This window comes from Xylocopa sonorina, unplaced genomic scaffold (genome assembly GCF_050948175.1).
Source record: "Xylocopa sonorina isolate GNS202 unplaced genomic scaffold, iyXylSono1_principal scaffold0014, whole genome shotgun sequence".
Taxonomy (NCBI): Eukaryota; Metazoa; Arthropoda; class Insecta; order Hymenoptera; family Apidae; genus Xylocopa; species Xylocopa sonorina.
In genome coordinates, this window is record NW_027490090.1 from 3,247,311 (window position 1) to 3,260,378 (window position 13,068).

Genomic DNA, 13,068 nt, shown 5'->3' on the forward strand with positions numbered 1-13,068 from the left:
GGACTTGCGAATTGTCCTCTGTTGCTCAGCCTCGAAGGATCCCCTTTTATAGTCCTCGTTTTAGCCGCGTAGGTATATTTTTGTACTCCTACACGAGTAATATACAGAGAAGTTTACAGTAATCCCAGAACCTGTTCCATCTGTATGTATTTGTATCGCTCAAGCACTTATTTTCACGAAGGAACTGGTTCAGAAGGATCAACCAGATTTTTTCTTTTCTGTACTTAACTAAATTTTTTTTATCGTTTACCTGGTATTTTGTGCAGGTTGATGGTATGTGTGAGATGAGTTTGTGTGTTGAATATTGAGGAGTATTTGCTATATTAATTTAGGAAATAATAGGAAGGTTTTAATTATTAATGATGATATTATTTCTTTTTTATGTGGTTTTTAATTGGGAATATTTAGTATATTGTTAGGAAATGTTATTAGTGTTATTCGTAGCAGAGTTTTCTTATTGTTGGTGTTATCGTTACTGTTGCTGGTATTACTATTACTATTTGTAGTATTATTACTGTTACTATTTGCGCTAGTATTACTATCATTATTTGTATTATTATTACTATTATTATTTGTACTATTATTACTGCTATTATTATTATTCTTATTATTCTTATTATTATTACTGTTATTATTATTATTCTTATTATTCTTATTAATATTACTGTTAGTATTATTATTATTATTATTATTGATATTACTGCTACTGCTATTATTGTTATTTCTTTTATTCTTATTGCTGTTATTGTTATTTCAATTATTCTAATATTGCTTCCGCTACTATTACTTTTGCTATTATTCCATATTGTTATTTTTGCTTTTGCTATTATACCAATATTGCTACTGCTTTTATTCCAATACTGCTCTTGCTATTATTCCAATATTGCCACTGCTTTTATTCCAATATAGCTATTGCTATCCTTACAACACTGCTATTGCTTTTATTAAAATATTGCAATTGCTTTTATGAAAATATTGCCATTGTTATTATTCCAATATTTTTATTGCTATTATTCCAATAGTGCTACTGCTTTTCTTTCAATATTGCTACTGCTTTTATTCCAATACTGCTATTGCTATTATTCCAATATTGCTACTGCTTTTCCTATATGGCTATTGCTTTTATTCCAATATTGCTACTGCTATTATCACAATATTTCTTTTGCTGCTATTATTATTAATAATTCGTAATATTCATTATATCATATTATCACTAATGTTACTTACAAATAGTTACTCGCAAATCACCAAGCGGTGTCTGCTCTCCGTTACTTCTTTACACTTACATTCTAATCTTCATCTAGCGGTTGTATAATGAACAGGTTCTCAAAAGAGAAAAAAGAGGAAAAAATCTTGTCTTCCTGCCGCTTCACTGAATTCAATCAAGTATGCAAATGACACGTACATATTTTTAATATCTGCTTCGTCGATTTCGCATCGTGATCCGATTAAAATCCGGATGGACTTATGTTTATTCATCAGCTCCAATTTATACGTGCAATTGGACTCGAATCACGATCTAACGGGTGGCTATTTTCAATTTACTCGTAGTACAAACCGAGTACGCAACAACTGGCGTGAAATGTTCGAGCTTCGTACGCGAACGTCGAATAATTGTCCCGTTTCGCGTCCCAAAGGAATCCCATCGACGACTGCAACGATTGACTCGCCTTCTCAGCGATCGTCACGATCACCACGATCTTGTATCTGAAAACGAAACGTACCACCCGGTATATTAATGTCGTCGTACGCTTTACTCGATTCAGTTTCGAGGAAAATTGACTGCAGCGACTGCGACTACGAAAATAACGGTGATACAATGATCAATGAGGATAATTACGTGCTCGAACGTACAGGGTGTCCAAATAATTCGTATCGAGGGCTCTTCTGGTTATTCGTCGATCAGAAACAGCTTTTTAATCTTCATTGTTTAATTGTGAAGATGTAAATGGTGTATGCATTATTTAGCAACAAAATATGGAGGATTTAGAAATTTTTTTTTGACACCCTGTATATTAAAAATTACGAAGATAGTTCGATTGTTCTTAAGCAACAAAACTAAAATACTTTTTTATTTGGTACAGTTTATTTTGTGTTCAATATAAAAATTGAGTGGTTTTTTTTGGACACCCTGTATATTAAAAATAACGAAAATATGTTATTCTTAAGCGACAAAACTAAAATACTTTTTTATTTGGTACAGTTTATTCTATGTTCCATATAAAAGTTGAGTGGTTTTTTTGGACACCCTGTATATTAAAAATAACGAAAATATGTTATTCTTAAGCGACAAAACTAAAATACTTTTTTATTTGGTACAGTGTATCCTATGTTTCATATAAAAGTTGAGTGGTTTTTTTTGGACACCCTGTATATTAAAAATAACGAAGACATGCTATTATTAAGCAACAAAACTAAAATACTTTTTTACTTGGTACAGTGTAGTTTTTGTATCATATAAAAGTTGAGTGGGTTTTTTTGGACACCCTGTATATCAAGAAAGAAACAAAAAAATGTCATTCTTGAACCACTAAATTAAAATTCTTTTTTATATGGTATATGAATATTAAGTGGTTTTTTGTGTAACACTCTGTATGTGAAGAACAGCTGATCGTGCTTGAATATTCCAGCCAACATAACTCTGAACACTGTCAGCATAATAACATCAATTAATTAATTCACCTGTCGAAATTGAGCTTCCTTATCTTCTCTCTAATATCCACTGCTATGGATTCACAAATTTTTGGACAGTTCACAGGATCGTAAGAGATATCCTCCAGATTGGTAATCATCGTCGTTTTCACGATTTTATCCACAGGATCTACCTTGAAAGGATTGTAAGCTGTTAATCGGTAAGCGTTCTGGTATTTGAGCACCTGAAAAAATTAGAAAGCGTTGAGGATAGAAGTAATTATCGATTTGTTCAACTGCTTTGTAATCTAAGAACAAGAGTCTTTTTTTACTTTTTTTCTTTCAACAAATTGCTTTAAAGTTCAGTCTAAAAATTTCTAAAATATATCTTTCAAATGTGAGTAACATTAACTTTAAGTTATTAATCGTAGAATATAACAGATTTATGTAATAGAATATTATCACCTCGTTATCACAATTTATTAAATGATTTTCCTCCATAATTGGAATTATGAAGATTAAATAACGAATATGATTAAAAATCTCAGATGAAAACAGGTAGAATTAAAAATACAGCTGTGTGCACCACTTGGTAAAATTTATATGTTAATTATTCACAACTATAGTGATTATTATAGGTAAACTTATGTTAGAAATGTTTCTTTGGCTCGTAACTACACAGACAATATTGTCTTAGATGGTTACTTAGAAACCAGACTAAATAGAGGTGATTGATCAATTCCATGAAAGCGTAATCGATACTTTCTAGTTATACTAACATTAATATTAATATTTTCATCGTCTTTTGTATATATTACACGTGTCTTCCTTTCCAAAGTTAAAATTTTAGAAAAAGAGAATTCGAATCTACAAATAGCCATCAATTTCAGTAATTAACTTCTAATTGGTTTCGAAATAGAGGAGTACAGGCATAAGAACCATTCAAATCTATATCGATATATATCGTATTGAACTATTTCAAATAATCGAATTAATACGCACGCATGCGCAGAAACTGTGCGCATAAGAACCATTCAAATTCAAAGTATCGTTCTATATCGATATATATCGTATCGAACTATTTTAAATAATCGAACTAGTGCGCAGTGCGCACGCATGCGCAGAAGCTGCGCGCACAAGAATCATTCAAATTCAAAGTATTGATCTATATCGATATATATCGTATCGAGCTATTTTAAATAATCGAACTAGTGCGCAGTGCGCGCGCATGCGCAGAAGCTGCGCGCAGAAGAACCATTCAAATTCAAAGTATCGAACTATTTCAAATAATCGAACTAGTGCGCAGTGCGCACGCATGCGCAGAAACTGTGCGCAGAAGAACCATTCAAATTCAAAATATCGATATATATCGTATCGAGCTATTTTAAATAATCGAATGAATGCGCGTTATAAAATTGCGCGCTTCGCAGTTCCAACATGGCGTTTGACTGTTCTGCGCATGCGCGTATAATGCTGCAAGGGTGGGGAGGTCTGTCGCTCCCGCAGTACCGCCTCTGGCTCGCTAAAGGAAGGATGTTTTCATTTTGCGCTGCACTTAAAAAATGAAAAAAATAAAGATTTTATCAAATTTCTGAATGAAACATGTTTGCTTTCTTTTACAGAATTTTAAAACAGAGACTAACAATTATCTTAACCAAGCTCCACCACTATAAACCGCCATTAGTTACGTGTATTACATTTTTAGGTTAAATTGGGTTAGGTTAAACAGAAAATTTAGGTTACATTGCTTACTTAAATTAATAAACAGACGATATAAAGCTGAAATAACACAGTATTGAATCTATTTTATTATAAATTCGTTACAAGTCGAAATAATTGCGTTCAATTAAAGAGATAGAAGCCTAAAATAATGTATAAATATTCCTATTATTTTGTATATCTCACAGCATATTCGTCAATTTGATTAGTTATCGAGAATAAATGATGTAAATGATACGTCAACAATTTTTCTAGCTTCATTTGCATCGATTGTTTCGCATCTGAAAGTGACTGATATTTAATACGATGCGACAACATTTAAAATCAGTCGAATAACATAGAAATTCCTTAACACCTTTCGCAATTATCGTATAAGACAATTCATATTGTTAGTACAAGAATCTGACCAAATGGAATTGCACATTTTATTCTCCGAATGGAAACACGTTACAGAAAAAAAGTAAACCGATAAACGAATGTGGAAATGTTAAAACAGAGCCACAGTAGCGTACAAATATACATTCGTGTCGTTGACTCAACAGCAGAAGGTCTGCCTTCGCAATTTCTCTCGTTACGAGAACTCCAACGCTGCTCGAACAGTTTTAATGCTAAACGTGGGACACGGATGTACCTGATACCTAACGATATATTACATTTCTGTGCGACGTTGTCATCGCAGTGGATGCTAATACAGAAAATATACATTCGTGCTACCTTCACTCTACGTGGTGACCAAAGTCTACGGTAAAAGAGTTTGGTGGTACTCGAAAATCGTTCTCCCATTTAATCATTAAATAATAAACATATCTGACAACAAGGATACATCCGTCGCTCCATAAAATTCCTTAATTAGTCATTAATTTATTAAGACAACAATTCAACTTCGGCTTGGATGTTCTGTCGGGCTTGCTCCTCATATTTCTCACGGAACTCCTTCGTGGCGAAGATATTTGGGATCTGCACGAAGTTCTGCAACACCTGATATACAATTAAAAACTAATTAGAAAACAATGTACAAGACGCACCAGAAAATACTGTAGAAATAAGTCTACGTCCCTTCTATTTTAAATTTGATGTTTCAGTTTTATTCTCAGCTTAATAAAGGGTGCGCAGTTTACGTTTTAGCATAAATCTTCAGCGCATCGTAATTAATAGAGGCTGGCGTTACCTTTAAACGCAACGCAGTGTACATTGGCTCGCTAAGGAAAGAATACTCTCCCCGTATCTTCTCCTTGTAATCAGCGTAAGCTTCCGGAGAGGAGCCCAGCACAGCCATGTCCAAATCCAGAAAGTAATGAGCATCTTCACCACCGAAGGCGCCTCCGATTTTGTGTGCATCCGTGCTGTGCGTTGCAGCCACTTTCAGAAGCTCGCAGGTCTCTTCTCTCAGCTGCGCATCCTGCGTGTACAGAAAATAACGTACATTTCTCTGATCATCATCAAGCAAGCGTCGAAGGAAAACAGAATAATTACAGCAGGGATCTCAGCCTCGTCGGCGAACGCGTTGAAGTGCTCTAAATTCTTGTTCTCGCCATCTAAAGCTTTGGGATCATATTCAAAGCTATAACACAATTGCAGTTTACTCGACACAGTCTCTGGATCCTCCTCGCGGTGCTCTCGACGTTACTTACTTCTGGAAAAATAAGGCAAGGAGCACAGCTTGCGGGTTCTTCAGGTTGTCCTTAATCTCGTAGTAACAATTGAACTTGTCGCGCAGCGAATCTAAATTGTGGTAGGTGCGCTTCTCCTCCGAGTAAGCCTCTTGCAGCTTCGCCAGCCACGTATCACAGACACCGCTGTCCAACCCATCGGTTGCCTCCTTCCAGCTCTCGTCTAACGTTACCATTTTTCTCTGAAAGGATCGCAGCACTTTGTGAGTATTATTCTGAATATTTTCAGCCGCAAACTAATTGTTTAATCAATTTATGTGTTATTTGTGTTCGCAGGTTCAAGATTTAGGTGGAAAGAAATTTTTTCTCTGGAATTAAGTTTACTGATGGTACTCACGGTTTGTTAAATTAGTTAAATAAGAGGACTGATTAAATTAGAGACGAAAACGAAGAAACTGCGTTGATTACCGAAACATAATGCGTCGCTGAGGATGCTTACTGACTGAGTGGACTCTGCTAGGTAAAATAAAGCCCGCGTCCACTTATTGATCGACTCTTGGGCTCGAGTTTCGTCAACGAAACACGCGCATCGAGATCTGTAATTAATATTATTTTCATGAAAGTCGAGGTTTTAATTTGTGGATTGATTTTAGGGATCAAAAAGGAGGAGATTGTGGGACGGAATGTGAGGATTAACAGAAAATGTTTAATGCTTTAGGGTAAGTTAAGGGCACTAGTTCGAGTGGACCAAAGTTGCTGCTGGTTGGTAGCATTGAAGTTTGTGGTGGACTTCCCCGAAATTAGAAATAATTAGTTTGGAAATTTGTAAAATGATAGTTAGAAATTTGCTAAATAATTGTTTGGAAATTTGCTAAATAATAGTTTGGAAATTTGTTAAATGATAGTTTGGAAATTTGCAAAATTATACTTTAGAAATTTGTAAAAGAATACTTTAGAAATTTGTAAAATAATAGTTTAGAAAGTTGCAAAATAATACTTTAGAAATTTACAAATTAATATTTTAGAAATTTGCAAAATAATACATTAGAAATTTGCAAAATAACACATTAGAAATTTGTAAAAGAATACTTTAGAAATTTGCAAAAGAATACTTTAGAAATTTACAAATTAATATTTTAGAAATTTGCAAAATAATACATTAGAAATTTGCAAAATAACACATTAGAAATTTGTAAAAGAATACTTTAGAAATTTGCAAAAGAATATTTTAGAAATTTACAAATTAATATTTTAGAAATTTGCAAAATAATACATTAGAAATTTGCAAAATAACACATTAGAAATTTGTAAAAGAATACTTTAGAAATTTGCAAAATAATGCTTTAAAAATTTGCAAAATAATATTTTAGAAATTTGCAAAATAGTACTTTAGAAAATGATAGTTTAGAAATATTTATTTCAGAAATTTGCAAACTAATACTTTAGGAAATAATGATTTAGAAAGATTTGCTTTGGAAGTTTGCAAAAGTAATACCTTAGAAATTAATAAAATAATATTTTAGAAACATTTACTTTGGAAATTTGCAAAATAGTACTTTAGAAACTAATAAAATAATACTTTAGAAACATTTGCTTTGGAAATTTGCAGAATAATACATTAAAAATGAATAAAATAATATTTTAGAAACATTTATACTTTGGAAATTTGCAAAATAATATTTTAGAAAATAGTACTTTTAGTAACATTTATAATTTTACTGTAATTTCTTGCATATTTCAATGGTTTTATTGTAATTCATTGTATATTTCAATAATTTTATTCTACTTTCTTGTATATTTCTCACTTTAAAGGTAAGAGAGAGAAAGATATATACGAAAGCTGTAAGAAAGAGTGAGAGAGAAGATGATGGCTCTATTGGAGAACACGTGGCGCCATCTCTGTGAAAACTGCTCAAACTGCTCGCACATTATTATCGACAGCGAAGTGAACTACTTAAGAACTACTAGCGCCATCTCTGAGCAAAATAGTGAAACTAATTATCGACCAGTTTCAGTGTTTTTCGCAAAGATGGCGCCAGTGTTTGCCCAGTTCACTTCACTGTCGATAAAAATGTGCGACCAATCCGAGCACTCTTCGCAAAAGATGGCGCCACGTGTTGTCCAATAGAGACGTCATCATCTCTCTCACTCTTTCTTACAGCTTTCGCGTATATCTCTCTCTCTCTAACCTTTAAAGCGGGAAATATAAAAGAAATTAGAATAAAACTACTGAAATACACAAGAAAATGCAATAAAATTACTAAAATATACAAGAAATTGTAAGAAAAATACTGAAATGTACTATAAATTACAATAAAGCTATCGAAATATACAAAAACTTAATAATTACTGTAGAATTAAGTAAAACAGCTGCGATGGGGAAGAACGCGAGCTTTGACTGCAGAAAAGTAAAAATTCATCGCGTGAAAATTATTTGCTCGCAAAATTCGACTGCATTTTCACTAAATAATTCCACGTAAAATATAAAATGAGAATTAAAATAGCCAAAAATAAAAAAATCAGCGAATTCTGTTCTTGCTTTTAGGTTAGCTTCGAAATCTTAGGTTATATGAAGAGTAAGTACTCATTTATCTCAAAAAACTAACATTTTCTTCAACAAAATTACACTAATTAATTTTTGTAAAATAAATTACTATTTCTAAATTAAAACAGTAATTCACAAAATAAAAAATAATCAATCATCATGAAAATTATACTAATTTATTTCTGCAAAATAAATTACAATTTCAAAATTAAAACAGTAATTTCCAAACTAAAAACATTCTTCAAAACCATCCTCTAATCTCCATCTCTTCGCTTTCAGAAAAAGAAAATGGACAAAAACACAATTACGCTATTCTACGTTGCCTTAATTGGACCTTTTTCCATCTCGTTATTCCTATACGGCTTCTTTCCCTTGGTAAACCTCGATAACAGCGTATCGACTCAAGACGATATACCAACAACGATAGAAAATGCCAGGTGAGTTCTCAATTCCACGAAAAATGCCTCAAATCTCCAACGATCACTTAACGTTTCATTTTTCAGGATAAAATTAGAAACGTTGTACCAACCGATGGTCAAAAGACTGGTTTTAATGATAATCGATGCTCTGCGATGGGATTTTATTGTGGGACCAACAGGAATAGCTTCGATGCCAGTAACGAGTGCTCTACTAAACTCGTCTGCTTGTTTATTGCGAACCAGAGTGCAGCCACCGACTGTGACGATGCCCAGAATCAAGGTCAGACATCATCGCTGAACCTGCAGCACAATTTTCCAATTTTTAACTCAGATTCTTCGCAATCCAGGCGATTACCACTGGAACGATACCAAGTTTCATCGATGTGGTCTTAAACTTTGGTGCGAAGCCAGTTTCTGGGGACAGCGTGCTTCTGCAGGCGAAGAGAGCTGGTCACGAGGCTGTATTCTACGGAGACGACACATGGATCACCTTATTCCCCTCAATCTTCGCTCGTTACGATGGTACAACATCATTCGTAGTCACAGACTTTACGCAGGTACTCGAAACTCCTTCGTTTCAGTTTACGATTGAGATACAAAGTGGTTCTTCGATTCAGGTGGACGACAATGTGACCAGACACTTGGACAATGAGCTGTACGACAGAACAGATTGGTCCGTAATGGTGTTGCATTACTTAGGACTTGATCACATCGGTCATGTGCAAGGACCGTTCAGTCCTCTGATCGAAACGAAGCTTGCAGAAATGGATGCAGTGATTGGAAGAATTCAGTCGAGGGTCCACGAATGGGTAAATGCGAAGCGAAGCATCTAAACAATCCTCAATACAAGCTACGCCTTGTTTTCTATGCTTTTTGAACTTGTTATTCGCAGAATCAGAGAAACGAGTCAACGCTGTTCATTATCTGCGGAGATCATGGGATGAAGGACTCAGGTGGTCATGGCGGTTCGACAATATCTGAGACCACAGTGCCTTTAATTGCTATCGGTGGCGATTGTGCTCAAATCGAAGATCATTTCGTTGAGATATCTCAAATAGACATTGCGCCTACCTTGGCCATGGCTCTTGGGCTTCCGATACCACATTCCAACGTGGGAACAGCCTTTCTGGACACCTTGTACGATCTGCCTGCATCGAAGAAGCTGTTTCTCCTTTATTACAACTCGAAACAGCTGTTCGAGCAGTTTAAAAGGCTCGCTGGCTACGAATCTGAATGTGAGCAGCTCGATTGGACTTCTAACTCATCGTACGAGTCTATAATAAGTTTATTGATGATTTCAGATGCGTACGAGAAGTATTTGGAAGCGATGAGGCTTCATATCGCTTGGTTGAACTCCAGAGACCATCCGAATGACACGATCAATGATATTGTGCTCTCGTACAGACTCGCATTGCAGAATATGAAAGAACTGCTCATAAATAGCACAATAAAGTATGATTTTCAGATAATAATGATGGCTACGCTGTTTCTGTGCCACGTAAGAGTCAGAATCGAAGTCAACGGTCAATTATAAGAAGCTGTTACTGCATACGACTCGCTCTTTCAGATTACTTGCATCTCGATGGGCAGAATGTCCTCTGCGCCAGCTAAATTAAGGAACGTTGGATGTTTTCTGCTCTCAAATTTGATTCTTTGGACGCTGGTGAATTTTCTGTGGCAATCTGAGGACGTATCACTGCTACGATCAACAAATTCAATCGCTTTCATGATTCTACTGCCTGTAATATTGATCGCAAACTCTTTTCTACTCGCTGGCATCGAAAGCTACAATTTTTTATCGTTCGAGGTAAAAAGAAAGCAACGCAAGACTTCGAATGAAAGATTGCTGAACGTATTACGAATCGATTGCTTCTTATGAACCAGAAAATGGACAATCGCAGAGAAATATGGCTCTTTTCGCTGGGGTCTTTGATACATGCGATCAGCCTTGGCGGAAGCAGCTTCGTAGAGGAGGAACATCAGACTTGGTACTTCTATTGGGCCACGATCCTTGCGCTGCTGCTCTACGACTCCATCGCAACACTTTTTCTGCACCTGCAATCGTAAGAAACCCCATCGAGCCTTGAATCACCGAACGCACCCAACGTTGACTTAAAATTCCAGCTCTAAGGATTGCCAGCGGTGCTCGTGTGCCCAGAATTGCCTGAAGCTTGCGCTGCTGCTCGCAGCACACAGGATACTCAGGAAATTGAACAGTACGGGGGACAAGTACGCCAATCTTCCTGATATTGCTGCGTTTCTGATCGAACAGGAGAGTTCGCTGGCTATGACCATCGTTCTCGTCTCTGGTAATCAATTAAATGACTAGACGCAGCCATGGATCGCTCTGAAAACAATTCTTTTAGGTCTTGCGCTTTTAATGTCCATCGATTTCAATTGTGGCGACGAAGAGTACAAATATCAATCGTTAATCCTAAATTTTGTCGCCAGTATCTGTATTTACCTTCGCCACATGGAAAACAACAGCGTCTTGGAAGCACCAATCAACCAGCACTCCGTGTAAGCTCTCCGACCTCATGCTGCAAGTTTAACGTACATTTAAAGACCCTACGCTTTGTTACAGGGGATCGTACGGAGCGAAGATCTTCTGGCTGGTGCTTGCGATGCACTTTGTGAACTACGCTCACTCTCTGGTGAGGAGAAAGCGCAGCGCAGCAGACTTTCTGAGGCCTACGCTGTACTTTATTCTACGTATGTGGATTACGATGGCTGCTATGCTGCATCAGCCACAGAACGTGGCGCTTTTGCCTCTTCAAGTGATCCTCAGCAGCGTTGCAAGTGGGATAACTCAAGACGCAGAGCATCGAGTGGCTACGTTCCTGTACAATTGGCTTGGAAATGTGTTCTACTTCTATCAGGTAGCAATCGAATGTCCAACGATGGAAAATAATCTAAAATTTCAAGGGAAAACCAATGTTTCGCAGGGTAACTCGAATAGTCTGGCGACTATTGACGTAGCTGCTGGCTACGTTGGCGTACAGTCTTACGTGCCATTAATTAATGGCTCGCTGTTGATCATCAACACCTACGCTGCTCCAGTTTTAGCTTATCTACTGCTCGTTTACCACATCGTACAGAATGAGCCTTACGAGTGAGTAATTCAAGCTTCGCTCAAGCTTTCATCTCATTAACGCTTTCGTTTCTCTTTTTAGCTTCAAGAAAGCTTGCGTACGAGTCAGTAGAGCTTATATCGCCTGCAGATTGCTGCCGTTAACTCTGTACACTGTTATAATCAGCATACAGCGGCATCATTTGTTCGTCTGGTCAGTATTCTCACCAAAATTGCTGTACGAGACTGCGCATTCCATTATTATTTGTTTTACCACATTGATTGTGCTGTTTCTGGTATCGTTGGACAAGGCGATAGGCAATCTTAAGGATTAATCCTAATTTTCTTCCCTTCGAAGCTTGTAAAGTCGCTTCGACGGAACAGTAAAAGCAAGTTTCGAAGAGAAAGATTTATTTCGATGTCAATTACCATTTTTTACAATCGTGTCCCTATAAAAAAATCAAACATACAAAAGGTTGTACAGAAAACAGCGTACGCAGTTGGGTTTCCTCTTCGCAGTCGAACATCCTAACTGAGAACTGCGAACGTTCGAAGAAAGGGCAGCCGCGCAAAGTTGTTTCAGCTTTGATCATCGAAACGAAACAGTGGCGAAGCTGAGAATTGCTGGTACAAGTCCACCGGACGCCTTCGAACCCTAACGTCTCTGTACATGCAGACTATCGCCTAACAGCTAGCTAATTACAGATCGTAACAGCTATCCGTTGCGCAGGATGATGCTTCGAGCTGGCATCCTTGCGTACGGATGTCTACGAGCTGAGCCAGGCTTCTAAAATTGAAATACTATCTATAGGAACGCAAGAAAATGTTTATTACGAATAATACTAAGACCGTCCCATCGAAAGAGCTGTGGCTCCTCGTTCAGTGGTTCGCCACCACTTTTTCTCCAATTCGCAGGGCTCTTTCATTGCGAAACAGATCTCGATTCGAACGGAGAGGAGAATATTCCTTAAACGAGTCCCTAAATCCCAATCGTCCATGAAATCAGTGGCTACGATTGGAACGTAGCTCACATTACCATTCGTATTTGTACAGGAGATTACAGCGTTCGCCATT

General features: G+C 36.5%; 3 protein-coding genes across 5 annotated transcripts; 1 reads left to right on the forward strand and 2 right to left on the reverse strand.

Moving 5' to 3' along the window:
- Positions 1–1,541: 1,541 nt before the first annotated feature.
- On the reverse strand, positions 1,542–3,132 carry LOC143431758 (dynein light chain Tctex-type 5-like). Its single transcript, XM_076908700.1, has 3 exons — positions 2,986–3,132; positions 2,683–2,876; positions 1,542–1,707 (listed from the first exon to the last, which is right to left on the reverse strand). Exons 1-3 carry the CDS (start codon positions 3,130–3,132, stop codon positions 1,542–1,544), a joined length of 507 nt encoding a protein of 168 aa, XP_076764815.1.
- Positions 3,133–5,176: 2,044 nt separating this feature from the next.
- Positions 5,177–6,506, reverse strand: LOC143431839 (uncharacterized). Of its 3 annotated transcripts, none has more exons than XM_076908793.1 (5): positions 6,460–6,506; positions 5,982–6,202; positions 5,824–5,911; positions 5,519–5,749; positions 5,177–5,328 (listed from the first exon to the last, which is right to left on the reverse strand). In XM_076908793.1, exons 2-5 carry the CDS (start codon positions 6,194–6,196, stop codon positions 5,215–5,217), a joined length of 648 nt encoding a protein of 215 aa, XP_076764908.1. In that variant the 5' UTR covers positions 6,197–6,202; positions 6,460–6,506; the 3' UTR covers positions 5,177–5,214. The 3 variants fall into 3 exon arrangements, with proteins under 3 accessions (XP_076764908.1, XP_076764909.1, XP_076764910.1); XM_076908794.1 differs by having other exon boundaries at positions 6,429–6,503; XM_076908795.1 differs by lacking the exon at positions 6,460–6,506 and adding an exon at positions 6,358–6,374.
- Positions 6,507–8,664: 2,158 nt separating this feature from the next.
- LOC143431759 (GPI ethanolamine phosphate transferase 2, catalytic subunit-like) lies at positions 8,665–12,612 on the forward strand. The gene is made up of 16 exons (XM_076908701.1): positions 8,665–8,721; positions 8,785–8,942; positions 9,009–9,204; positions 9,272–9,481; positions 9,542–9,733; positions 9,817–10,159; positions 10,226–10,422; positions 10,492–10,731; positions 10,809–10,975; positions 11,049–11,233; positions 11,291–11,444; positions 11,509–11,803; positions 11,870–12,036; positions 12,098–12,290; positions 12,353–12,469; positions 12,514–12,612. The coding sequence occupies exons 1-16, from the start codon at positions 8,665–8,667 to the stop codon at positions 12,610–12,612; spliced, it is 2,970 nt and encodes a 989-aa protein (XP_076764816.1).
- Positions 12,613–13,068: the final 456 nt, after the last annotated feature.

What these genes read in the sequence shown, in the direction of transcription:
- LOC143431759 (XM_076908701.1), top strand. Translation starts at nt 8,665, where the DNA reads ATGAAAATTATACTAATTTATTTCTGCAAAATAAATTACAATTTCAAA. An exon ending in CGCTGGCTACGAATCTGAAT is followed by an intron (nt 10,160 to 10,225) that starts GTGAGCAGCTCG and finishes TGATGATTTCAG; the next exon opens with ATGCGTACGAGAAGTATTTG. An exon ending in ATGTGTTCTACTTCTATCAG is followed by an intron (nt 11,804 to 11,869) that starts GTAGCAATCGAA and finishes AATGTTTCGCAG; the next exon opens with GGTAACTCGAATAGTCTGGC.
- LOC143431758 (XM_076908700.1), bottom strand. Translation starts at nt 3,132, where the DNA reads ATGGAGGAAAATCATTTAATAAATTGTGATAACGAGGTGATAATATTC. An exon ending in TTTTTAGACTGAACTTTAAA is followed by an intron (nt 2,877 to 2,985) that starts GCAATTTGTTGA and finishes TAATTTTTTCAG; the next exon opens with GTGCTCAAATACCAGAACGC. An exon ending in AGGAAGCTCAATTTCGACAG is followed by an intron (nt 1,708 to 2,682) that starts GTGAATTAATTA and finishes TTTCGTTTTCAG; the next exon opens with ATACAAGATCGTGGTGATCG.
- LOC143431839 (XM_076908793.1), bottom strand. Translation starts at nt 6,196, where the DNA reads ATGGTAACGTTAGACGAGAGCTGGAAGGAGGCAACCGATGGGTTGGAC. An exon ending in ACGAGGCTGAGATCCCTGCT is followed by an intron (nt 5,750 to 5,823) that starts GTAATTATTCTG and finishes CTGTACACGCAG; the next exon opens with GATGCGCAGCTGAGAGAAGA. An exon ending in ACACTGCGTTGCGTTTAAAG is followed by an intron (nt 5,329 to 5,518) that starts GTAACGCCAGCC and finishes ATTGTATATCAG; the next exon opens with GTGTTGCAGAACTTCGTGCA.